General features: G+C 39.7%; 2 protein-coding genes across 3 annotated transcripts; both read left to right on the forward strand.

The window, feature by feature from the left end:
• Positions 1-274: 274 nt before the first annotated feature.
• prkrip1 (PRKR interacting protein 1) lies at positions 275-10,825 on the forward strand. Of its 2 annotated transcripts, none has more exons than XM_048189562.1 (6): positions 275-477; positions 587-665; positions 3,701-3,801; positions 6,249-6,334; positions 6,436-6,497; positions 9,953-10,825. In XM_048189562.1, the coding sequence occupies exons 1-6, from the start codon at positions 352-354 to the stop codon at positions 10,045-10,047; spliced, it is 549 nt and encodes a 182-aa protein (XP_048045519.1). In that variant the 5' UTR covers positions 275-351; the 3' UTR covers positions 10,048-10,825. The 2 variants fall into 2 exon arrangements, with proteins under 2 accessions (XP_048045519.1, XP_048045520.1); XM_048189563.1 differs by having other exon boundaries at positions 279-477; positions 9,956-10,825.
• A 9,326-nt stretch (positions 10,826-20,151) lies between these two features.
• upk3b (uroplakin 3b) lies at positions 20,152-26,867 on the forward strand. Its single transcript, XM_048189564.1, has 6 exons — positions 20,152-20,322; positions 22,512-22,655; positions 22,781-23,015; positions 25,172-25,254; positions 25,478-25,607; positions 25,951-26,867. Exons 1-6 carry the CDS (start codon positions 20,259-20,261, stop codon positions 26,144-26,146), a joined length of 852 nt encoding a protein of 283 aa, XP_048045521.1. The 5' UTR covers positions 20,152-20,258; the 3' UTR covers positions 26,147-26,867.
• Positions 26,868-27,695: the final 828 nt, after the last annotated feature.

Raw genomic sequence — 27,695 nt, forward strand, 5'->3', positions numbered from 1 at the left:
CCAAAAACACGCAGCGCCAGGTGGGTCCTGGGAAGAAGGAATAGGATATAGTATCGATAAATTATGTAAGTATTAATATTATTTAGCTATGTGCGCATATGTGAAAAATTAGAAAAGAGCAAAAACAGGGAAGAAATTGATTAAAAATAAACCATGACTGCATAACAGAAAAGTAGGTGGTGATATGCACACAGGATGCAACGCGCCAAAAACCAAGAAGAAGATACCCCAAAACGATGTAGATCCACATCAGTCCAGTAGGTGGCAGTATGTGGTCACAGATGAGTGAGCTGCCGCGAGTGAACAGAAGAAGAACTCAAAACCTGCCTCGAAGAAGACACTGGAGGAATCATGGCGGAGGATAAGAAAGATGCGCGATCAGGGAAAGCTCCTAAAAAAGAGTCCCAGCCTCTAATTATCGCCAAAACTCCAGCAGAGGAGCAGCGCCTGAAGTTGGAGAGATTGATGCGAAATCCTGTGAGTTTAACTTTTATATCAAACTAGCGGTTTTCATTGGTGTAGTAACTCATGATAACGATGCATTGCACATCAAACAGTGTTGAGTTTTATACTGTATTTTTTAAAGGATAAACCTGCGCCCATACCGGAGAGACCAAAGGACTGGAATCCACGCGCTCCACCAGAGTTTGTGCGGGATGTGATGGGTTTGTGTTTGTTTACTGTCTCACATCTGGGATGGGAATCGTGAGTAATGTAAAAATTCGTCTCTGAACGACTCTAATGCTTTATTAATAGTATCATTAAATATTCTTTTTGTACTTCTAAGGAAGAAATAATTATAGGGGAAAAATGCTTTTTGCTCTTAATGCTCTCTTAATGCTCCAAATGAGAACTGCAGATTTTAGCAGGACCACTATAGCGCACAAGAAAGGCATAAACTTGATACAATTCTTGTAAAAAGTGTTTACAAATGCCCAATGATTGCTCATAATTAAACGTGTGGCTGTGGTATAATCATTCATTTTCAACTGATTACTTAAATTAATGTTCAAACATATACATCTCATGAATTGTAGGTCACTAAAACCACTTCTTGGTTCAGTTGGACGTGATTAAAGTAACAATTTGTAATTGCAGTTTAGGAAGTGAGTGAAATGAATTCAGTAACGATTCGAATGTTTCACAAATGTGTTTGATTCAAGTGTTTCGATTCACTAAAAAGAACCGCTCATAAGAATCATTTGGTCGGGAGTCTTTCGCTGTGGTAGTGATGTTGGGCGCCCCTGAATAAGTAAGCTTAAAAAAACACTTCTAGGCCCAGTTTCATAGACAAGGCTTAAAGGATTAGTCCACTTTTAAATAAACTTTCCTTATAATTTACTCACCCCCATGTCATCCAAGATGTTCATGTCTTTCTTTCTTCAGTCGAAAAGAAATTAAGGTTTCCTTATAGTTGACTTCAGTGGAGCACAAACGGTTGAAGGTCAAAATTACAGTTTCAGTGCAGCTTCAAAGGGCTCTACACGATACCAGACGAGGAATAAGGGTCTTATCTAGCAAAACGATTGGTCATTTTCGAAAAAAATACAACTGTATATGCTTTACAAACACACATTATAGCCTTGAGCGTGCTTCCGCTTTCCGTATTCTTCAAAACGCTTGCGCTGAATGTCCTACGCCTTCCCTATTCTACTTATGGAAAAAAACAAAACTGGTGCCGCGTTTGTTCCGTAAGTAGAATAGGGAAGGTGTAGGACATACAGCGTAAGCGTTTTGAAGAATACTGAAAGCGGAAGCACGTTCAAGGCGATACTTTGTGTTTATAAAAGTTAATTTAAAAGTGGACTAATCCTTTTAAGCTAGATCCAGACTAAAATGTATGTATGAGGTGTTTTAACTGAAAGCAACTTGTACTGACATATCTTAAAATATGTCCATGCCATTGTTTTGTATCGAGATGCACACCTGTAATGTTCTTTTCTAGTGTACGTTTATAAAAGTTACTTAAATATCCTAATTAAACTAAGGTCTAATCCTGGCTCAGGCTAAACCCTGTCTGTGAAACCGGGCCTTAGAGTGTTTGGGTTGTGCATTTTGAAGAATTATTTTTAAAACACTTGCAAAAGTTGTTTGTTTGTTTGAACACTGACTCCCCATATTGCCATTGGCTGCACCAACAGGTAGTCCATCCAGAGCTGTCTCTAGGTTTTGTGATTGGCTATCACTCAGAGCAAACAAACAAAAACATAACAACATATGTTAATAAAGGTAGATGCTTCTCAACATTTACAGTTACTCACACTTATGTCATTCCAAACCCATAGGACTTCATCTCTGAAACACAAATGAAGATATTTTAAATGTAATTGAGAGATTTCTGTCCCTCCATTGACAGTCCATGTAACTACTTTCTAACTAACTGTTACTTCAAAAAGTTCATAAAGAGATCATAAAACTCCATATGAATCAGTTTAATCCAAATTTTCTGAAGAATCACAATTGCTTTATATGATAAACAGATTGAATTTAGGCTTTTATTTACATGTAAACATTGATCACTTGGTTGATGCATGAGAACAAACCTTATGGATTCTTGCGGAAGCTCAAACGTGCTGCGTAACACACGAGAATGAGCCTCGTTTGTTCTCGCACATCAAGCAAACATGCTTGAGCTTTTGTTTACCACAACTGATGTTTGAGTTGATGAATGTTTATATGTGAATAAAAGCCTTAAAGGGTTAGTTCACCCAAAAATGAAAATAATGTAATTTATTACTCACCCTCATGCCGTAAGACCTTCGTTCATCTTCAGAATGCAAATTAAGATATTTTTGATGAAATCTGTTGACTCAGTGAGGCCTCCATAGCCAGCAATGACATTTCCTCTCTCAAGATCCATTAATGTACTAAAAACATATTTAAATCAGTTCATGTGAGTACAGTGGTTCAATATTAATATTATAAAGCGACGAGAATATTTTTGGTGCACCAAAAAAAAACCAAAATAATGACTTATAAAGTGATGGCCGATTTCGAAACACTGCTTCATGAAGCATCGGAGCGTTATGAATCTTTTGTGTTGAATCAATGGTTCGGAGCGCCAGAGTCACGTGATTTCAGCAGTTTGATACGCGATCCGAATCATGATTCGATACACTGATTCATTTATGCTCCGAAGCTTCCTGAAGCAGTGTTTTGAAATCGACCATCACTATATAAGTCGTTATTTTGGTTTTTTTAGCGCACCAAAAATATTCTCGTCGCTTTATAATATTAATATGAGGGTGAGTAATAAATTACATAATTTTCATTTTTGGGTGAACTAACCCTGTTGAATCTGTTCAGTGTATAAAGTGATCGTGTCTCTTCAAAAAATTTGGTCTAAACAATTTAATTAATATGGATTAGTTTTACAATCTCTTTATGAACTTTTTGAATCTTCAAAGTGGTAGTTGGTTTGGGACGACATCAGGGTGAGTAAATGATGACAGAATGGGTGAACTAACCCTTTAACAGTGAATATTTTTGTTGATCTGTGTTGTGATACTATCAAGTTTTCATATGGATTAATATTTTGTCTTGTACTTCATACACTTTACTGTTCATTGATTCCATCATTCCCAGAATTTTTGCTCTTGCAAATAATCTGTCAGGATAACAGAATTTATTTGTAATTTATTTTTATTTACATGTAACTGAATATGTCTTTATTGAGTGCTGTTATGTTTCATTTTTTCAGGCTCCAGTGCTGGAGCAGGCAGCGGTGAATTCCATGTGTATAGACATCTGCGCCGTCGAGAGTATCAGAGACAGGAGTTCCTGGAACGAATATCTGACAAGGTAGGTTTATTTTTGCCTAAAGCACATGATGATTAACTAGAAGCTGCTTTACAATGCATGTATGTCAGTAGTTCAACTTACACTAGGGCCGTCACTAACGATTATTTTGAAGATTAATCGAGTGATTGGATAATTTTAAATGGTAATAAAAATAGACCAAAATTGTCCGCACACTGAAAGACATGCAATTAGACCAGGGCAAGTGTCTATCACTAAAATGACTGCACTGCTCTTTGGTCTGTTTTTAAGACGCCTTTCACTTTTTTTGCACTTTTTTTCACTTTGCAGATGTTAAAGGATTAGTTCACTTTTTTCACTTTTACTCACCCCCATGTCATCCAAGATGTTCATGTCTTTCTTTCTTCAGTCGAAAAGAAATGAAGGTTTTTGTTGAAAACATTCCAGGGTTATTCTCCTTATAGTGGACCTCAATGGACTCCAGACGGTTGAAGGTCAAAATGACAGTTTCAGTGCAGCTTCAAAGTGCTTTAAACGATTCTCCCTATTCTACTTGCGGAAAAAATGTAACTGGCACTGCGTTCGTTCCGTAAGGAGAATAGGGAAGGCGTAGGACATACAGCGTAAGCTTTTTGAAGAATACGAAAATGCGGTTTTGGCGGAAGCACTTGGAAAGCGATCATTTGTTTATATAAAGCATATACATGTACATTTTTTTGACCGATCGTTTCACTAGATAAGACCCTTATTCCTCGTCTGGTATCGTTTAAAGCCCTTTGAAGCTGCACTGAAACTGTCATTTTGACCTTCAACCGTCTGGAGGCCATTGAAGTCCACTATAAGGAGAATAATCCTGGAATGTTTTCATCAAAAACCTTAATTTATTTTCGACTGAAGAAAGAAAGACATGAACATCTTGGATGACATGGGGGTGAGTGAATTATCAGGAAAATTTTATTTGAAAGTGAACTAATCCTTTAAATTGAAGTCATTTTTTTGATAGACCCTGCCCTGGTCTAATTTTATGTCTTTCAGTGTGCGGACAATTTAGTTTTTTTTGGTTGATCAAACTTTTCTTGATTTATGCACCTGAGAACGGACTGGTTATCTTTTGGAGTGCGTACAATATCTTTTGATGTAATAAAAATAGACCTAAGTGAACAATAACCAGTAAAATGACTTAAAATACATGGTTATAATGACATTGAGGCAATAATAGTTGGTTCAGATACAGTATCTAAAGAAAGTAATCATATGATTTTATTGAACAACACTGCTAAAATACACAATGTAATATACATAATATAAACATCAACATATGTGCATTACATATTATAACAAATGCCTACAGAGGGCGCCAATGGCCTGGTGGTGTTGTTACTTTACAGCAGATTAAATTCTTGTTTAATATTGGCCAAACAACATTTAATTCATGTCCACCACTAATCTTTAATACTTGACCACTTCTTTACAATAGAAATGCCACAGCTACTGTAATTTCTTAAACATGTTGACATCAAAGCAGGCAAACTCAGAGTGATGGTTAAAAATATTACAATGATTATTAAACATATTTTAATGGACGGGAGTATTATTAATAGACAACGGTTTTATTCAGAGATGTTTAACTGATGTATTTAAGAAAGTATCATCTGAATGTATTTTAGTATTTCTATCTTGTATTAATATGAAATGTCTTATAGTTTTTTTTTGTTAATAGCATGAATTGTATGATTTATTTTTTTTTAAATCGAGTACTCTAATTTAATCAAGGAATCATGACAGCACTAATTTACACCATAATATCAGTTTTTCAAATAATGCTCCTTTGCTATTGAAGTGTATTGACATATACAGCTAGAAATCTGTTTCACATGTTGACATGTGCTCAGCATTGTTGCAGAACAATATACATGTGAATGATGGATATTTTACTTTAGTTTTAGAAAGTGTGTCACGCTTATCAGTGACACGCAGAGCATTGTTTTTGTTGTTTTTTCAGTCCACCCTTTTTTTTAGACTTTAAATTATTGCTGGTGAATAGTGCTTTAGTGGAATGCAGTTCTACCCGTTATTTATAGCGGCTTAACAGAATTTAGGTGTGGTGTCAGAGCAGCGGTGGATCTGCTCTGCTCTCAAGCTCACAGGTGCAGAGGACGTACATTTTGCTGTTGCTGTGTCGAGCAATATTCATTTGCATTTGCCAATGTAATATTCAGGTGTTTAAATGGGAATTAAAGCCTAAATTAAATCTGTTAATTACATAAAGTGATTGTCTCTTCAGAAGACTTTAAACCACTCCATTAAAATAGAATGTTATTAAAAAATAAAAATTTCCAACATTATTTGCATAGAGTATGTTTGTCTGACTCCTTCATTAATGGGGTCTGTTTTCAAGATTTTTTTTTTTTTTTTTTTTTTTTTTTTTTTTACTTTTCTAGATGCAATAGAGGTAATATTGGTTCACATCTAATTTTTCACTCTTGCAGCAAAAGCTGGATGAAGACTATATTAAGAAGGTGAAAGAAAACCAAAAGGCTGCTGAGGAAAGAACAGCCAAACGCAGAAAGAAGAGGTTCGCAAAATACCTTCTTGTTTGATTCAGATACTAGAATCTTTAGAAAACTTAGTTTATCTGTAGTTTCTGAATCTCAATTGTTCTTTTGTGTCATTTAGGGAAAAGTTGAAACAAAAGAAGTTGATGGCCAAGAAAGCCAAGATGGAGAGCCAGAAAGAAGGTTGGATATAATGAAATACAAGTATTAACTTGTTCACATTCTGTGGTATTACAGAATTTAATCACAGTGGACACTTTGGACTTTGATACCAAGAAGGTACTGAACTTTTACAAATTTGACAATACCAGCAATTCCCCCTATCATTTGGAGCACTGTTGAGCAGATTCTTAGGGTGTGTTCACACTTGTCATGTTTGGTTCGATTAAAACGAACCCTGGTGAGATTGCTCTGTTAGTGCGGTTCATTTGAACATGTGTGAACGCTGCCATCCGAACCCTGGTGCGGACCGAGACTGCTGAAAAGATGGGTCTCGGCAGTGGCGGCTGGTGCAAAAAATATTTGGGGGGGCACAAAAAAAAAAAAAAAAAACAATTTAGAAATGCAGGAATGAATAGGCTAATTGTTAAATAACCATTTAACAAGTGATATAATAATGTATCTATCTAAAACATGGAAAATTCAGTATTTAAAGCATGCCATAGGGCTGAGATCTAAATAAATAAATAAATCTGTATTTAATTAAAAAAACAATTTTATTTAAGATCCTGCCCAATATTGTCCTAGAAACAATGTTCATATTGAAGGCTATAAAAACAAACATGAATGTAATTGTGTAGTATATGCTATAATTAGTGCAAAAAAAAGGGGTCAAATCACATTAGGCCTAGGCTACATTCTAAAATTGTACCTTTACAATCTAAAAACAAAATGTTTTTTGAAGCAGAAATTAAATACAATAAACTAAAAATGAAAATAAATAAAAACAAAAGAACAGACTAATAATTATTATTATTTTGATTACCCTACAATAGTCACTTTACACAGTTACTGCTATCGTACAAATACACTTAGTTGTAGGTTCGAAATTCTACATAATTATGTTCGTCAACAAATATTTTGAGCAAAATGTATTTTACTCAGATTGAACTCCGTCTGTTCGGCGCGCGGCGGCGCTCGTTCACGGAAGTTTGTGCTTGCTGAAGGCTCGTCCACGCCTGACTGCAAAATGGAAATATTTTCTCGACTTTCTAACTTTTATAGATGGAGAATATGTCTGTGAAAGTCATGAGTCCGCCATTGTCACATAACATTAATTAAAAATCGCGCCACTACTGGCCAAGCCCTCATTTGAGCAGTATGGGGGCGACAAAAAAATCGCCCATTGCGGATAAGAATTGAGGACGCTGATTGGCTAAATTTTATGTCACATCTTGAATATATTTATATATTGAATAGGCATTTGACTAAATTCTACAAAGACCCACCTCCTTTGGGCGATTTCTCGATTGCCCCTCAGCTGAAATTGAGTGGTGCACACAGAGAGGACATATGGTGATTGTGAAAAAAAAATATTTTCCACAGATGATTTTCTAATATATTACATCATACAAATATACATTTAAATAATTTATATGATTATAATTTTGCGTGTGTGGTTCAGGGAGGGCGGCGCCCTAGCGCCCTCTATTGGCCAGCCGCCACTGGGTCTCGGTCCGCTTCCAAACGAACTCTGGTGCAGTTCGAATGAGATATGAACGCAACACAGACCAAAGACATGTAAACCAACCAAAAACAGGAAGATGAGACCCTAAAAAGGACAGAATCCTCACGCTCCTCACTTTTTCTAGTCATAGTCGCGAGTTTGCCCATCACAGGCATCAGACGCGTGTCTCCACGCAGCAGATCATTTGTGTGTGACGGATGGATTCCCGCCACTGTTTTGACTCCTTTACACATTTTATAAGCTCTTCACGAGTTCCCAGCTGGCCAAAATACCATCATGCAGGCTACGCACACACAACAAGCGCATTTACCTCAGCAAACAGCATTGTTTTGGATGTTCGGTAAGTTCCATCTCAAAATAGGCAGTGCGTCATAAAATCCGACCAATCACGTTGTGAATGTATCCCTATGCCTTTAGGTTCAGTATCTTTTGGTTCGGTGATAAAATTGCCAATCTGAACACTAATCAGAACAGGACTAAATGTTTTTTTTTTCTTTTTTGGTCCGGACCAAATGAACCAAACGAACCGAACTACAAGTGTGAACGCACCCTTAAACACCTCTGATTGGCCATTTGTTCATGCGCAAAATATATAGGTCTGTGATTGGCTACAATGATCACTTTAAAAACATGTAAATAGACATCATTGATGCTCTTCACCCAGTGCTTACACCGATACACACGGACGGGAGCATTTGAAAACAGGCGTCAGTCAGCGGATATCCGTCAGATGCCTGGGGCATATTCTTCGTACGTCGCTAACTCACTTAGCTGAATTTGACTGATGGCGATTTGGCATGATCTTGGATTGTTCGATTCTTCGACGCTCATCCTGGACCTGCTGTCATAGCAACAGGTCCGTAAACTCAAACCTGCTCGGGAGCAGGCTTATTTCATGTAAACAGGATTAGATTGCATCTTTTTAAGCGGAGGTGATGCTTAAAGTCTGTCCCAGCCACTGCTACTTTCCCACAAGAGTACTCTAATGTAAACCAGGGACAATAATAATGATTTAAAAATAAATTTGCAAATAATAACCTACTATAATGCCGTGTAGTGTCATAATATAGACACCGACAGTTTTACTCTTTGAGAGATTCATTTGTGAGGGAATAATTACGTAATATCTATTATAACATTTATGTCGTTCTTCTGTCATTTATTCGCTTGGCTGTTTCTTTATAAATGTCTAGAAATTCGTCAAGTTTTTAGTCAGGTGTCTTTTCTCATTCTATGATGTCATTACGTTGCCGTCTTGACTCCAGCCAATCGCTGCATTGCTGAGCGTGGTTTCGTTTATCGATACATCTGCCCTTTTCATGGAACACGAGAACACCCAGTAATCTTAGACAACTTAATCCAGATATTTTAATCCAATCTGCAAATTCGTTTGAAGAACCAAATTAGCCAGAGTTCAATTATCACGATTAGAAGATCTGGCATCTGTCAAATCATCTCAGATGTATTAAGCGAGGTACGAAGAATATGCCCTGCTTTCAAACGCTCCTGTGTGTATCTAAGCGTTCGGTGAAAAGCTTCAAAGATGGCTATTTACACGTTTTTGAAGTGTTGATCATTGTAGCCAATCGTAGACGTATCTGTTGAGCGTGTGAACACGATGGCCAATCAGGTGTTTAATAATCTGCTCAAAATGATAAGGGGAAATGCTGGTATTTTTAAAATTTTAGTACCGACTTGGTACTGAAGATAATTGATGTTTGATTTGTAGAAATGTTCTATTGATCAGTGTCCAAAAGGCAAAATAAATCCTCTGTTTCGGTGTTGTAACACCCATGAATGTGAATATTTAATCTAGGCACTGTATTTACTACTGCTATTTTTAGATGACAGCACAGGTCATCGTCATCATCATTATAGTAACTGCACCTATTGAATTTGAGTAATTTAAGCTTTCATCTAAGCGGTGAGCAATAACTTGTCTTTGTGTCAGCAGCCTCAGAGGAGTCATCATCATCCTCGGCTTCTGAAGCAGAGGAGCAAGATGATGATGCAGAAGTGCCCAGCTTCATCATGGGGAAGAGGTGACCGAATGAAGGAATGGAAGTTTCCAGCATATATTACCATGTGATGCCAAAAACACCTCAAGCAAAAAACAATTACCAACGTGTTCTGACGTGTTTTTGTTGTTGTTGTTTTTTAAATGTTTCAGTAGTGCTCTGGCATCCTTTATGGTTGATGTTAAACGCTTGAGGTTGATATGGTCTGATGTTCAACATTTGACCTGGACATTTAATAAAAAATCTGTATGTTTTTCTTCATTGGAGTGTTGATAAAATAATTTGGTAACTTTACTTAAAGCCTTCATGTATAATGCATTATAAAAGTATTTTAATGCATTAATTATGCCCTGTAATGCACCTTATAAGGCATTGTATGGTCTCATGAATAATTGTAACATCCGTTATAATACATTATTTATCGAACACACCTTTTTAAAAGTTTAATGCTTTAAAACATGACAAAACAAATTCAGAATCTGCGAATACTATAATGCATTTTAACTTTGGTTATAGTTATTTATAAAAATATTTAATGCATTATAAAGGCTTTAAGTAAATTGTTACCAATAGGATTGACTTATTCTGTTGTAAATATGTATTTTTTTAAATAAACAGTGAAGAGAATAGTTGTGTGGCATTTCATGGAACAGTTTGTGGATGCTGTAAATTCAGCTTTGCCATTACAGGAATAAATTACATTTTAAAATATATTAAAATAAAGTTATTTTAAAATGTAATGTTTTACAATATTGATGTTTTAACTAGTTTGGATCAAATAAAAATGCTGCATTGGTGAGCTTAAAGTGTGTGTCTGTGTGTGTGTGTGTGTGTGTATGTATATGTGTATATAAATTAATATATAAGTTTGTATATAATTATATACAAACTTATATATTATATAATATTATATAAATTAATATATAAGTTTGTTACAGTATTAATCTTTGTTAATATTAGTTAAAAATCCATCTGTTCATTGTTTGTTCATTTTAATTCACAAAAAGTTTGGAACCACTAAGATTTTTAATGTTTTTAAAAGAAGTTTCGTCTGCTCACCAAGGCTACATTTATTTAATTAAAAATACAATAAAAAACAGTAATATTGTGAAATATTATTACAATTTAAAATAACTGTTTTGTATTTGAATATATTTCACAAAGTAATTTATTCCTGTGATGGCAAAGCTGAATTTTCAGCATTATTACTCCAGTCTTTAGTGTCACATGATCCTTCAGAAATCATTCTAATATGCTGATCTGCTGCTCAAGAAACATTTAATGTGTACAATTGTACAAAATATTTGTGTACAATATTTTTTTTCAGGATTATTTGATGAATAGAAAGTTCAAAAGAACAGAGTTTATCTGAAATCTAATCTTTTGTAACATTATAAATGTCTTTACTGCCACTTTTGATTGATTTAATGCATCCTTGCTGAATAAATGCATTCATTTCTTTAATTTCTTTTCAAAAAAATAAAAATAAAAATTCTTACTGACCCCAAACTTTTGAACGGTAGTGTATAATGCTACAGAAGCTTTGTATTTCAGATAAATGCTGTTCTTTTGAACTTTCTATTCATCAAGGAATCCTGAAAAAAAAAGTACACAACTGTTTTCAACATTGAAAATAATCATAAATGTTTATTGAGCAGCAAATCAGCATATTAGAATGATTTCTGAAGGATCATGTGACACTGAAGACTGGAGTAACGATGCTGAAAATTCAGCTTTGCATCACAGGAATAAATTACTTTGTCAAATATATTTAAATAGAAAACAGTTATTTTAAATTGTAATAATATTTCACAATATTACTGTTTTTTACTGTATTTTTAATTAAATAAATGTAGCCTTGGTGAGCAGACGAAACTTCTTTTAAAAACATTAAAAATCTTAGTGGTTCCAAACTTTTGGACTGTACTGTATATATATATATATATATATATATATATATATATATATATATATATATATATATATACACACACACCGATCAGGCATAACATTATGACCACTTTCCTAATACTTTGTTGGTTCCCCTTTTGCTGCTAAAACAGCCCTGACCCGTCGAGGCATGGACTCCACTAGACCCCTGAAGGTGTGCTGTGGTATCTGGCACCAAGATATTAGCAGCAGATCCTTCAAGTCCTGTAAGTTGCGAGGTGGAGCCTCCATGGATCGGACTTGTTTGTTTAGCACATCCCACAGATGCTCGATTGGATTGAGATCTGGGGAATTTGGAGGCCAAGTCAACACCTCAAATTCGTTGTGCTCCTCAAACTATTCCTGAACCATTTTTGCTTTGTGGCAGGGTGCATTATCCTGCTGAAAGAGGCCACAGACACCAGGGAATACAGTTTCCATGGTCTGCAACAATGCTTAGGTAGGTATTGAAGTAACATCCACATGGATGGCAGGACCCCTTCCCATAGTGCATCCTGGTGTCATGTGTTCCCCATGTGATGTAAAAGAAAATGTGATTCATCAGACCAGGCCACCGGTGGACAGGGGTCAGCATGGGCACCCTGACTGGCTATGCAGCCCCATACGCAACAAACTGTGATGCACTGTGTATTCTGATACCTTTCTATCAGAACCAACATTAAATTCTTGAGCAATTTGAGCTACAGTAGCTCGTCTGTTGGATCAGACCACATGGGCCAGCCTTCGTTCCCCACATGCATGAATGAGTCTTGGCCACCCATGACCCTGTCACCGGTTCACCACTGTTCCTTCCTTGGACCACTTTTGATAGATACTGACTACTGCAGACCTGGAACACCCCACAAGAGCAGCAGTTTTGGAGATGCTCTGACCCAGTCGTCAGAGCAGTCACAACTTGGCCCTTGTCAAACTCGCTCAAATCCTTACACTTTACAACCGTTTTTCCTGCTTCTAATACATCAACTTTGAGGACAAAATGTTCACTTGCTGCCTAATATATATTTCACCCACTAACAGGTGCTGTGATGAAGAGATAATCAGTGTTCCCATTCAGTCGGTCACGTTCGACGTACGTTGGACAGACCGATGAATAGGAATCTCGCCAGAGAGGCCAATCTACTTCGAGTGTAACTAAACGAGCCAATGCACATTGGCATGCAATCATATGCATCAGCTGCTCGCCTCGCAGCGCGGGTATATAATGAGCAGCAGGTGCGTTGCATCTTCAGCTTTTCGCTTCGGAGCCGAACTACTGAACAAACACAGTGGGGTCTACAAAGCGAGTGTTTGAAAGACTACAACGAGTCAGCTCTTCTGTGACTGCTCTTTTCGTCTGGTGCAGGAGGACAGCACAGCAGCGGGGCCGATTTCACTTTCTCCTTTTCTTTATTTTTTTGCCTTTTTTCTTTGAACAAAAGGAAGCTGTTCCCAGCTGTGAAAGCCGTTTTTACAGCTGGTAACAGTGCGCTTAAGAGCGCTTAAAAGCTGTTTTGACACCTGGTAAGAGGCAGCGTCTGCAAGGAGAGTGCACACGACAGGCTGCACATTCCCTGTCTGTGTTTCAGCGGCTATTCCCCTGCGTGCTTCGGCACCTAAGAGAGTTAGTCCCTAAAAGAGCTTACACGAGTAGTCCACGTCTTTTTAAAATGTCGTTCTACTTGTGTGCTGCTGGATGTGGTCGTTACCTGGCGCCTCGGGATGGTCACCAACGCTATATCGCGTGTTTGGGCTTAAAGCACGCTGAGGCGGCGTTTGTGGACGAGTCATGCACCCATTGTGGGAAGATGACCGTCGCGGAGTTGCGGTCTAGACTCCACTTCCTGCAAAGGGGCGGAGTCCCGGTGCTACTGGCTCGTTCCAAATGATGGCTATGCTTTCCCGGGCCGCCAACAGGGTCGGGCTCGTGTGGGATCCTCCACCGTGTCCCGAACCCTCGAGGTTGGATGATTGGTATCTCGGGGTGGCAAGGGCTGGTTCTCAGCCCCCCACCCCAGTGCCATTCTTCCCGGAGGTGCATGAAGAACTCACTGGCACATGGACGGCACCTTTTACTGCCCGAAACCGTGTCGGTGGGTCCTCCTCCCTCACCACCCTTGATGGCGGGGCGGCTAAGGGTTACACGCGCATACCCCCTGTGGAATAGGCCGTTGCTATGCAACTGTGCCCTAACTCCACCTGGCGGGGGGAGCCGTCTCTCCCTTCCCAGGCCTGTAAGTACTCGTCGGATCTTACCGGCAAGGCTTACCAGGCCTGTGGGGAAGCCGCCTCTGCCCTACACGCTATGGCGTTGTTGCAGGTCCATCAGGCCAAGGCACTGAAGGACCTGCACGAGGGTGGTCATGACCCGCAAGTTCTTCAGGAACTTCGTGCTGCGACGGACCTCGCGCTTCGTGCGACGAAGGTCACGGCGCGGTCAGTGGGTCGTGCGATGTCCACTCTGGTGGTCCAGGAGTGCCATCTCTGGCTGTGTCTCGCGGACATGAGGGATACGCCCCCGCTCCCGCGCCCCAGCAGCAGCAGCCTTCAGCAAAGCGGCGTCGTGGAGCCGGTCGCGGTCGGGGTGCCCAGCCCGTCCAGCCACCCCCCAAGAAGAAGGGTGGCAAGCGGCCCTAGGACGGGCGACCCGGAGATGGATGGGACTGCTCTACAGGAGATGGTGACCGCACCGCTCCTTCCCCCGGAGGAGGGCCGGGTGGAGAATCCTTTGTTTCCTTTTGTTTGTGTTCCCAAATTTTCAATAAAATAGCAGTTTCCTCTATCTCCGGGTCCGAAGAGGGCTCGGAGAGCAGTGGGAGGGCAAGTACCTCACCACTCTCATCCCCCTCTTCTGTCGCCAGCGGCAGCAGCGGGCAGCACCGTGGAAGCAGGTAAGTGTTGCACAGCACACTGTGACGCCGCTTCGGGCCGCCTCGCAGAGAGAGCCTCCCGGGCCGCGTCCCTGCGTTCCACCTCGCTGCCCCGCTGCGGGTACGCCTGTGGTCCCTCTGGGAGCCTGGTTAGCGCTACCCAGTCCATCTCTCGCTGGCTCATTCGGACCATCAGGCTCGGCTATGCGATTCAGTTCGCCCGGCGTCCCCCCAGGTTCAAGGGCGTCCACTTCACTGTAGTGAAAGATGTCGATGCCTCTGTCTTGCGTGCGGAGATCGAGGTCCTTCTGGCGAAGGAAGCGATCGAGCCGGTCCCTCCAGCCGATATGAGGTCAGGGTTCTACAGTCCCTACTTCATTGTACCCAAGAAAAGCGGTGGGTTACGACCGATCTTGGACCTGCGAGTTTTGAATCAGAGCCTGCACAAGCTACCGTTCAAAATGCTTACGCAGAAGCGCATTTTCGAGTGCATCCGTCCCCGAGATTGGTTTGCAGTGATCGACCTGAAGGACGCGTACTTCCATGTCTCGATTCTTCCGCGACACAGGCCATTCCTGCGCTTTGCGTTCGAAGGTCGAGCATATCAGTACAGAGTCCTACCCTTCGGGCTGGCCCTGTCTCTCCGCGTCTTTACGAAAGTCGTGGAGGGAGCCCTTGTTCCCATGAGAGAATGCATTCTCAACTACCTCGACGACTGGCTCATTCTAGCACAGTCCCGGGGTCAGTTGTGCGAACACAGGGATTTGGTGCTCAGACACCTCAGCCAGTTGGGTCTTCAGGTCAACTGGGAAAAGAGCAAACTCTCCCCTGTGCAGAGGATCTCTTTTCTCGGTATGGAGCTGGATTCGGTCGAACAGATAGCACGCCTCACAGAGGAACGTGCTCAGTCGGTGTTGAACTGCCTGAATACGTTCAATGGCAGGACAGCGGTCCCACTGAAATTCTTTCAGAGGCTCCTGGGGCATATGGCGGCCACGGCGGCAGTAACCCCGCTCGGTCTGCTTCATATGAGACCGCTTCAACACTGGCTTCACGGCCGAGTCCCGAGATGGGCATGGCAACGCGGCACGTTCCGGGTGCCAATCACTCAGGAGTGCCGTCAAGCCTTCAGTCCGTGGTCGGACCCTTTGTTTCTCCGGGTAGGAGTGCCCCTAGAACAAGTGTCCCGGCATGCTGTGGTATTCACAGATGCTTCTGCCACCGGCTGGGGTGCCACGTACAATGGGCAGGCAGTGTCAGGGGTTTGGACGGGACCCCATCTGCATTGGCACATCAATTGCCTCGAGTTGCTAGCAGTACGTCTTGCTCTGAGCCGCCTCAAAGGGCCGCTACGGGGAAAGCATGTACTGGTCTGTATGGACAACACTGCGACCTTTGCGTACATCAACCGTCAAGGTGGTCTACGCTCCCGTCGCATGTCGCAACTCGCCCGGAAGCATCTGAGGTCGCTTCGCGCCATTCATGTTCCCAGTGTGCTCAACTGTGTGGCCGACGAGCTATCACGAGCTGCGCTGCCAGGAGAGTGGCGACTCCACCCCCAGGTGGTCCAGCTGATCTGGAGAGAGTTCGGAGAGGCTCAGGTAGACCTGTTTGCCTCACCAGAAACCTCCCACTGCCAGTTGTTTTACTCTCTGACCGAGGGAACACTCGGGACAGACGCACTGGCACACAGCTGGCCCCGGGGCCTGCGCAATTATGCGTTTCCCCCAGTGAGCCTACTTGCACAGACAGACGAGGAGCAGGTCCTGCTAGTTGCGCCCTACTGACCCAACCAGACCTGGTTCCCAGAACTCTCACTCCTCGCGACAGCCCCTCCCTGGCCCATTCCTCTGAGGAAGGACCTTCTTTCTCAGAGACGGGGCACTCTTTGGCACCCGGAGGTTCTAGGTGACTTACCCCCTGAGGTACTTAACACCATCACTTCGGCACGTGCACTGTTTACGAGACGTGCTTACGCCTCAAAGTGGAACCTGTTTGTTGAGTGGTGCTCTTCTCGCCGAGAAGACCCCCGAAGATGCTCGATCGGAGTCGTGCTTTCCTTCTTGCAGCAAGGGTTGGAGCATAGGCTGTCCCCCTCCACCCTCAAAGTCCATACTGCTGCTATCTCCGCTTACCACGACCACATAGATGGCAAATCTGTTGGTCAGAACGACCTGGTCGTCAGGTTCCTTAGGGGGGCAAGACGGTTAAATCCTCCTCGTCCCCCCTCCATACCCTCTTGGGACCTCGCTCTGGTGCTAAGAGCACTTCAGATTGCTCCCTTTGAGCCTTTGCAATCGGCAGACTTAAAGATTCTGTCTATGAAGACTTTGCTGCTGGTTGCATTGGCCTCCATCAAGAGGGTAGGGGACCTGCACTCATTTTCGGTCGACGAATCATGCCTGGAGTTCGGGCCGGGTGACAGCCACGTGGTACTGAGACCCTGGCCTGGCTATGTGCCCAAGGTTCCTACCACTCCCTTCAGGGATCAGGTAGTGAGCCTGCAAGCGCTGCCCTCGGAGGAGGAAGACCCAGCCCTGGCTTTGCTCTGTCCAGTCCGTGCTTTGCGACTGTACATAGACAGAACTCGAAGCTTCAGGACCTCAGACCAGCTCTTTGTCTGTTACGGAGGCCAGCAGAAGGGAAAGGCTGTCTCCAAGCAGAGGATGGCCCACTGGATAGTGGATGCCATCGCCCTGGCTTACCAAGCTCAGGGCGTGCCCTGCCCGCTCAGGTTGCATGCTCACTCCACGAGAGGTGTAGCATCCTCCTGGGTGCTGGCTCGTGGCGCCTCGCTAACAGACATTTGTAGAGCTGCAGGCTGGGCGACACCTAACACGTTCGCTAGATACTATAGCCTTCGTGTCGAGCCGGTCTCCTCCCGTGTTCTCGCCTCAGGTCAGAGGCACGGAGAGGCCCCGGCTTAGTGTCGGCTTGCTGCGCTACATGCGCTTCGTTCTCCAGAGAGTCCCTACAGGCAGACCCTGTCGAGTCCTCCGATTCCCTTCGGCAGCCGACATGGCGGAGCGTCTGGCGCCAGGCCTATACTCCGTTGCATCCTTGAGAACCGGATTTAGGCTGGGGTTCATATGTGTGACCCTACAGGGATCCCATATGGGTTTTTCCACGGCTGCTCCTAAACGAAGCCCGTGTCTTTCCCTCTGGGAGAACCCATCTCTAACCGAGTTGGAGTCACCCCAGTTCTTCCATATGTAGCACAACCCTACAGGGTTAGTCCATATGTACTTCTCCACATAACTCCTTCGGGGAAGGATGTGGCTTCCGCAGTGTTCCTTTTCTAACGAAAGGTTACGCTTTCCCAGCGTTATCCAATAATCTCACTGAATGGGTTTGGGAACAACAGTGATCGATCCTCTCTGTGTGTTAGCCCTGTCCCACCGTCCGCAGGCAAGGAGGTTCAGGTGGCTTACAACAGAGCGCTGGAAGAGGTCAGCTCCTGTGGCGCTTTGGTAGGGATTCCTATTCGTCAGTCTGTCCGACGTACGTCGAACGTGACCGACTGAATGGGAACGTCTCGGTTACAAAGGTAACCCTCGTTCCCTGAAGGAGGGAACGGAGATGTACGTCCCGTCGCCACAGTCGTTGTCCTGCTGATGCTGCCGCCTGCTTGGTTCGGCTCCTCAGCGAAAACCTGAAGATGCAACGCACCTGCTGCTCATTATATACCCGCGCTGCGAGGCGAGCAGCTGATGCATATGATTGCATGCCAATGTGCATTGGCTTGTTTAGTTACACTCGAAGTAGATTGGCCTCTCTGGCGAGATTCCTATTCGTCGGTCTGTCCGACGTACGTCTCCGTTCCCTCCTTCAGGGAACGAGGGTTACCTTTGTAACCGAGACGTTATGTACTTCACTTGTTAGTGCTCATAATGCCTGATCAGAATATATTATTAAAATTGTGCTAACGTTAGTTAATGTATTGTGAACTAACATGAACAAACAATGAACAACTGTATTTTTCATAAACTAATGTTAACAAAGATTAGTAAATACAGTAAGTAATGTATTTCTCATGGTTAGTTTATGTTAGTTAATACATTAACTAATGTTTAACTAATGAACCTTATGGTATCCAAAAGTCTGAGACCACATCTACAATTTTAGATTTTTTAAATACAGTATAAACCTGAAGTTTGCTGATTCTGTAGTTATGCACACTGTTTTTCTGACCTCATTTATGGAGACACATAATAATAATAGATATAATGGTTTACTTTTAAAAAAAATCATTTGTACACAGGCACATTTAAAATGGCAAAATAAGAAACTATTGTTAAAAACAGTTAATTTGAGGATTTTTGACAGAAATTATCTCTAATTTCCCATGTTTCATCTAAATGTGGAATAATCTCAGCATTAACAGAAAAAAATGTAAATTACTGAAAGGACTAGCAGTGTAATTGTTCAGTAGTCACATGTGTACCACATTCCTTTAATGCACTATACTTGTGAATTCTCTCCACCCTGCATGATCACTTGGTAAATACTGTTAATAGCTCTGGATCATAGTCTGATTCACCTCAATGAAATTTTTAGATATTGTTGTATTACTACTGTCATGATTGCAGCTCACCCATCCAGTCTTTGCAAATAATATTGTTTTACATATTCACATATAGGCTTCTAACAAGAAAGAGAACGTTAGAGAAAATGTAAATGACGTGTGCCTATAAACAAGTTCATATGCTTCATGTCTAAGCAGGTCTGGTTAAGCTGGTTTTAGCTCAGGTAAACACAGTTTTGATTATTTGATTACAATTGCTGGAGTTGTATAATATGCAGCTTTTGTCACAGAAAACCAATATGATGGTGTAAATTAAAAAATAAAATGTTTTGATGCTTATTAAGTTATTAATTAATGTTCTGCCCTCAAGACACTAGGAATTGAGCACTGCTTGTATTATTGATATATTGTATGAATAGACGCCACACCTCTGCTTTTGGATGTCATGTCAACTCACGTCATGTGATTGTTTGATGGGAATGACATCACCATGTGGAGGGTTTGTTAACTTTAACATTAGTCATTCAAACAGCCTTTCGTCTGACTTTGCTTTATTTTCCATTCAAGCATCAAATATGCTGCGACATCAAAAAAGTGTACCTTGGCATTGTCAATTAAAATGTGTTTGTTTAATATGATTAAAGCAGAAAACATTTTAATATGATTCAAGCATTTTTCAAAGCTTACAAAGTAACAATAGTCAGTCTTTGGTAATTCAGAGCACTTTTTTAATGCCAAAGCACCTCCTAGTTTCTACCTGGGATTCACACACCCTCATGAGAAACTCCCCCTCCCCTTCAGCTTCTTTTTATAAGAGTTGATTATCTACTAGGCTTATTATTGAATTGCAGACACCAGCCAGATGTGATTTAGCTCTGGATTTTATACATTAGAAACTATCTGCGTCCTTGTTACGAGATGAACACAAATGCAGTGATCCGTTTGATGTCATTGATGTCTATGTGGATGTGGACCGGACAAGGTAAGTGCATTTTAACTTTAATTGATGTTAGTTTGGTCTTTTTATTGTTGTTACTATATAAAAACTTCTTCTTTAATCATGTTGATTACCTTTTCTCTCAGTTTAACTCTGCTCCTCTCCTCCGGCCATTTATATATATATATATATATATATATATATATATATATATATATACATACATAAACAACATCATTTAAATGTCAAAAAAAAAAAAAAAAGAGAGAGAAAGAAAACTGGCACAATCCAGAACACACACTCATGAATGAAGGCATCAGACTATAGAACATCCCCAGAACACACTCACATACTTACACATACACACCTAGAAATTCACATTAAAATGAATACATTTACAATGCTGACCAAATATAACATGTAGTTCATAAAATGTAAAATATTTGTACTGTTGCCCCGCATGTCCATTCATTATTTAATATTTTTAGAACATATAACTTGTTTGTTTTTTGGTTCATTTCTTAATGAAAATATGATTATAAATTCCTATTAAATAATCAATAAAAATATAATATATGATAAATAGGGGCATGCAAATTGGCTGATATTCCAATGAAAATGATATGTTTGCAGAATCTGCAAAATGTTAAAGGCGATTTATGAAAATCAGATTTTTCAGTGTTTAAGTGCTATATAATCGGGTCCCCGGTGCATCTACCAACCCAGAAAAATGTGAAAAAGGAGTAACCTAGTAACTTTCTTTTGGCAAGCCTTTCTCTACAAGCATGTGAAAAAACGAGCAGCTCGGATTTCAGATTTTGCTCCCCTTGTGATGTAGAAAGGGGATCTTATTATAATATAAACCACCCCTTATTCTGCACGTTTCCACCCATTGCGCTGCCATTTTGTTTTTGCAAGCGAAAGCGGTTCTAATGCCATAGAAAAAGTTCAAGCAAAGCATGCTAACTAGCTGCACAGACAAGCACAGCCCTGTTAGCTTGGATAGCTAACAGGGCTTCATATTTCATATTATCCAAGTAATGACAAACAGCATTAAGAATCCAATGTATTTAAACTTTTAAACACTGTATTTGAGGGTCTTTTTAACTAGTTGCTTATTATTATGCATATTACTAGAATAATGGCTATTTATTAGTACTTATTAAGCACATATTAATGCCTTATTCTGCATGACCTTATTCTACATTCTACTTAATCCTACCCAATACCTAAACTTAACAACTACCTTACTAACTATTAATAAGCAGTAAATTAGTAGTTTATTGAGGGAAAAGTCATATTTAATAGTTTTTATGTGTTCCCTATACTAAAGTGTTACCAAAGTTTCTATATGGAACCTTACAGGGTTTTGTCAGAAGAACCTCAATAGAACCTGCTTCATATGTATAACCTTTTAGGGGTTTCCGTCATGGGATCATTTTATGGATTTCGATTTAATTAATTTTGTTTTAAAGGCACACTATGTAAATTTTCACTTCTAGAAGTCACTTATTCAAAACAAAGGCATAGCTTGATGACACCTTGATTTTGCGGAATCATGTTGTCTTCATGTCTACAGCCGGTGGAAAAGAATCAGGATGGGACTCGGGTAGAAATCATATTCATGACGAGATTATTAATGTTACAGTAGTATGTATGAAGCAGAGCAGGACCGAGTGCTTTGTGAGCAGAAACGAGATATTTCAATCCAAAAATCTTACATATTGTCCCTTTAATCCTTTTTTTGATTAAACTTTGAATTAAATAGCTTGTCAACATACTTTATCACTAGAAAAAATGAAAGAAAAAAAGTTAAAAATGGAAGTATTATGTAATGATTTAAGACCTTTCTCCTTATATAGAACCATTTTGGCATAAAGTGTTCTTTAAAATTGAGTCAAGAAACCTAGGGTTCTGTATTCCACTGAACCTGTGTTCTTAAAACGAAGCCTCTCGTATGTCATGTTCATACAAGTCTCAGGAGAAACACACTAAAAGGCAAGACTGAGCCTGTATGTTCCGTTCCTTGCCCAGTTTTTTCAATTGATACACCTGTACCTCTGTAAATAGAGAATTTGGTGTTGGTAGGTGTTACGCAATCCATTTTCCCTATGACAGGTGCAAGTAAATCAGGGCATAACCCGCTATTATTCTCTGACAGACTAGAATGGGGATAAAGCTGGAACAATGTGTTCACTTAAATTGCTCTTTCAAATGTTTCTATCTGTCTACAGGTCAGACATTCCAGCCCCAGCTCACACCTAATGATTTCCAAGCCAAAATCACCAGCAATACGGTAATACTGAAGCAGCCGTATTGTATTTTTGATCAGACATGCAATGGCTGTGAGATATGGCTGGTAGCTGCGCTGAGCTCAGGTAAAATGTCTTTAGAAATTAAGGTTAGGGTTCAATACATTTTTTTTCTAAAATGTTGCAGGTTACTGAAGGTTTTATGCAAATGCTCCTGTCTGTTTAAATGATCAATCCTCTTTCACCTTTAGCAACCACCACCTTTGATGCTCAAGCTAACAGCTCAGCTCCCTACGTCCTCAACCTGTCACCCTACCCAACAGCGTTTAACCCATCATCAAGGAACTTCTTTGTGACCAAAGTTGGACCTTTGGCAAGCTTCCCTTGTAGTCAATCCTCTAATGATTTCTACTTCATAGTCGGAGCCGAGGGGAATTGTAGTGGCACCAACTGTAATGGAATATTACCTAATGGATCCATTGTTAGGTAAGACCTTTTAATGTACTACAATGTAAACCTCAGACCTTATTTTACATATAGATTCAAATTTGCCTTTATAAAAAACACACAGGAAATGTGTGATTCTGAAGACAATTCATGTTGACTTTAAAATGCTAATCCTTTTCCAAAGATTTAAGATTACAAAAACCAACAAAACTTTTCAATGTCATGTCATTTATCTCAACTGTATATAAAAAAAAGAAAAGAAAAAAAAAAAAAAAAAAACACTGGCTTTTATAGTGAGTAGCCAGTGCTTGAAGTGGAAAAAAAGTGGACGTTATTCCCGATGCTCGAAGGGAGGGTACGTACAACATTTCGTAAATGCTGGTATAGTGCCTAATTTCAACCCCCTGCCAAATTATTACCCCCCTTTTTGAAGTCGATACCTGATTGCCTAATCTTAACCCCACCCCTAATCCTAACCCCTCACCCACACCTACTCCTAAACCTACCAATACTAGGGGGTAATAAAATGGCAGGGGGTCAAAATTTCACACAACACCGGTACGCAAGGAAAACTGCTTAAAATTGATTATGGATTTATTTGAGCAATATCTCATGAACAAGAGTGCCATTGCTGAATATCTGCCTGGCTGTGATGATATTCAGATCTACAGCACGATTTTAATTGTAACAGCTAAAAAAAGTTAATTAGATTTAGACACAATATCGACATTTACATCGCCTGTTTTTTTTCTTACACTGAAGTTTTTAAAAAGGAGTCACACTCAAAACAAAGTCAACCTTTGTGCTTTTTTCTAGCCAACAGACAGTAGTTCCTGAATTAAAGGCACAATTTGTAAGATTTTTGGATTAAAATATCCAAAAACATATAGAACAGTCTTATATATTTTGTTGACTTGTGTACTTACATCCCAGATGTTTCCAAGAACGTTTAAATTCAGAGAAATAACCAATTTTAACCAGGACACGGACCAAGTCCGTGTGTCGCCTATAAATGACATCATACCTGCATTACTCTTGATTTCCGTAGAAATGGTTGTTTTGTAGAAACCATGGAAACACCAAAGATGCTTTAATATATTACGTTTTATTAGACAAGGAAACAACTGTTTGGTTACATTTATAAACAGAAAACTAATAATTGTTTAGTCTTATTGTTTGAATCTCGGTTTCTTGATTTTCCGAGAGTACCATGTTTTCACCATGCCTCAGAGACAAATACCATATTCTCCATCATACAATATGTTTTAAAATTAATTGCATGCCAAATGATATTCTAATATCGATCTAGCTTACTGCGCAACAAGTGTCTCACAGCAGTCGCCAAGCAAACACTCAGAGTAATGTTGTAATATCATTTTCAACACACTCAAATGTATTTAAACAGCACTGCGTTACCACACATACTCTCGACTGGAAGAAGCGGAAGCGACGACTGTGGCATAATAAAAGTTCCGCTACTTGCGAGGCGTCTTTCATTAGCAATCGCTCCAGCGGCCTCGTTCAGCTCCAACAACACTCGGTCCTGCTCTGCTTCATACTACAGTAACGTTAGTAATCGCATCCATGAACATGATTTCTGCCCGAGTCCTATCCTGATTATTTTCCACCGGCTGTGAGGTGAAGATGACATCTCCCATGATTTCACGCTCAAACTTGGCGTCATCAAACTACATGACCTATAGCAGCGAAAATCTACATAGTGTGGCTTTAATCAGTGCATTTGAACTAATTGTTAAGTGAATAATTCAATGATTCACTCATTAAAACAGTCACTTGTCTAACAGTGTAACCTGCATAAAGAGTCATTGAAAAATCCCCACTAGCAATTATTTATTTATTTGCAAGATCTTACAAAAATACAATACTTCTCAAATGCTGGTTCTTCTGCAATGCTGTCCTTATTTGAGATCCTCAACTTAATCATTGAATAGTTTACTGTAAAATACTGTTGTTTGTCAGAAGGGTAACTTGTCTGCAGTTTCAAAGTAGCTTCTTAAACACTGAATTTAAGTTTGCTGACCCTGAAATCGTGCTTGCTGTTTTACTGCCTCTAGTGTTCATTTCTGTTGGAAACTGCAGTGATATGTATGTATTGGTACAGATTTTTGCGACTCGCATCTTTCCATGAGACCAGGTTGTGTATTGCAACTGTTTTTCACTTTTGTTTTTCACAGTTTCAAATATCTTCTCATCGAAGTGAACAACCAGACTATTGTTAATATGTCGAACTGGTCTCCCAACATTCCTCTTCTGACACGTAAGAATTCATAATTTCAAATAATTTGAATGAACATTTTGTAAATATTGGAGTTATTGGTCACACTTTAGATAAGGGTCCAACTCTCACTATTAACTAACTATTAACTTTGACTTTTGCCTCATTAAACTCCTAATTACTGCTTATTGATAGACAGTAAGGTAGTTGTTAAGTTTAAGTTAAGTTTAGTTGTTATTAATGTCTTAATAATCTATTCATACAGTTCAAAACCCTCAAACCATTAATGATGGTCTAAGTGCGAGATCTGGTGCCATGGTTGTCATTACTACCATCCTAAGTGTGGCTGCGGCTCTGCTTTTACTCCTTTTCTTCATCATGTTATGCGTAGTCTGGTGAGTAAATCATGTATATCAATCATGTCAACCTCACAAATACAGCGTTCCCAAAAATGTAGACCCTTAAATCACACTTTAAAATGATATATTATCATATATTATTTCTTAAGTGTCCAAAAACTTTTGAGGGCAATTAATTTTTTGGAACTATAATGTTTTATTTTTCCAGACAATATAGCCAACATAAATGTTTATTTCTTTCATGGTATTTTGTAGCAGTCTAGAATGCATTACCATGTATTTAATTCTTGTCCTGTTCTCATTATATTGTTGTATGTAATGTCATCTTAAGCCAGTGCAATTCATTTTCCTAACATACAACTCAATCTTGTCCATCAAGCTGTGGCAGGAAAGAAGGAAAGCCCATATCGGGGGTTTCCCAGACTGTCATGAGCTCAATCCGTATCCCCCGATATGACACCCACCTGAAGGACCAAGTGCACCCCTACGACAACCCAGTGTACGAGTCGGAAGTGAAAAATTATTCCACATCAGACACTCTGCCCAAGTCTGGAATACAGACACAGAAGCTGTGAGCTCCCATAGACACCGTCATTGCAGTGCATATTTCATGGGAAGCTAAATTACTATGCAGTATTTCCTATTTCAATATGTCACAAGGCAAAATAGAGGAAAGGAAGTGAACTTCAAATTAACACATCAATTCTATGACACACACATCATCATGTATGTTACATTGTTGTCCTGGGATCAGAACTGTTTCCCGTGTAATATCAAACCAGAATGATTGTGTTGAAACGTATATGTGATCAAAAAAACAAACAAACAAACAAACAGATGGAACAGAAATACACTACACTGACTACAACATGCAAATTCACTAGATGGCGCTGTTTAGTAACCAAGAAAATGTGGTATTGTGACAGTCATACTGTAGTAGCCTATTAACTAGTTCATTGTTTCCTAACCTTCCTTGCTTTAGGGTTCAAATATCTTTGGCTTAAATATCTTTGACACCATACCAGGAAATTGTTCATTTTAAGTCATATTATTTTGGATATTTGGTAAACCCAGTTGTTAACAACTTACTGCATTAACAAACATGAGCAATGTAATTTAAATCATTAAGTAACAACTACCTTACTGTTTAAAGCATTAACTTTTGTTAATGTAAGTCATTTAAAAAAAAATCACGTTAATTTTAGGTCACAGTTCATTAACTAATGTTAACAAAACAACATTTGTATCTGTATGTATTAAATGTATTAGTAAATGTTGAGATTAAGACTAAGGTTAATGAATTCTGTAGAAGTATTGTTCATTGTTAGTTCACATTAACTAATGTAGTTAACTAATGTTAACAAATTAAACTTTACTGTAAAGTGTTAACTGATATCTTTTATTATTAATATTATTACATTTTTATTACAAACAACAATAGAAAAAAATAAGCAAAATCAACTCTGATTTTGCTCATATACATATGGTCCCTCTCTGTAAAGTGTTAAAGTAACACTGAAGCAGAGTTAAAGTTAATGAGATAATTGAGTGATTAATTAAGAGATGATTGCACATTAGTGATGAACACCTGCTGTTAACAAGCAGAATCACTGAAGAGAAACACAAGAACTACAACTGACTTCCAGCCACAGCCTAAGATGAACTCAACTGAAGATAAAAGACATGAAATCTCTCAAGATTAAACTACTCCACAAACAGCATATTATCTCATTAACTTTAACTCTGCTTCAGTGTTATTATAATCTGGGGATTTTGCTGTGTAGGGCTGTCAAAATATATCGCAATACAAAAATGCAACAATATGTATCGTGGATAGTTCACCCAAAATGAAAATTACTGTGAGAAAAAATTCAAGTTGACAGAGTTTTAGTTCCAGTACAACATTAAATTACTATATATAATGTATAATAATGCAAATGGGGAATATCTGTGGGTCTTGATAATGCCAAATGTCTTATGTTACCAGTAAAAAGTGGCCTACATTTTATTAAATATATCTAGTCAGTGACAGAGTGCTAACATATTCATCTAAAATAAATCTGTGTTTCAGTGTTAGCATCATGAATATTTTTATTCTGGTGTCACCATTGCCCCAATATAATA

The sequence above is a fragment of the Megalobrama amblycephala genome, linkage group LG4 (assembly GCF_018812025.1).
Source record: "Megalobrama amblycephala isolate DHTTF-2021 linkage group LG4, ASM1881202v1, whole genome shotgun sequence".
NCBI lineage: Eukaryota > Metazoa > Chordata > Actinopteri > Cypriniformes > Xenocyprididae > Megalobrama > Megalobrama amblycephala.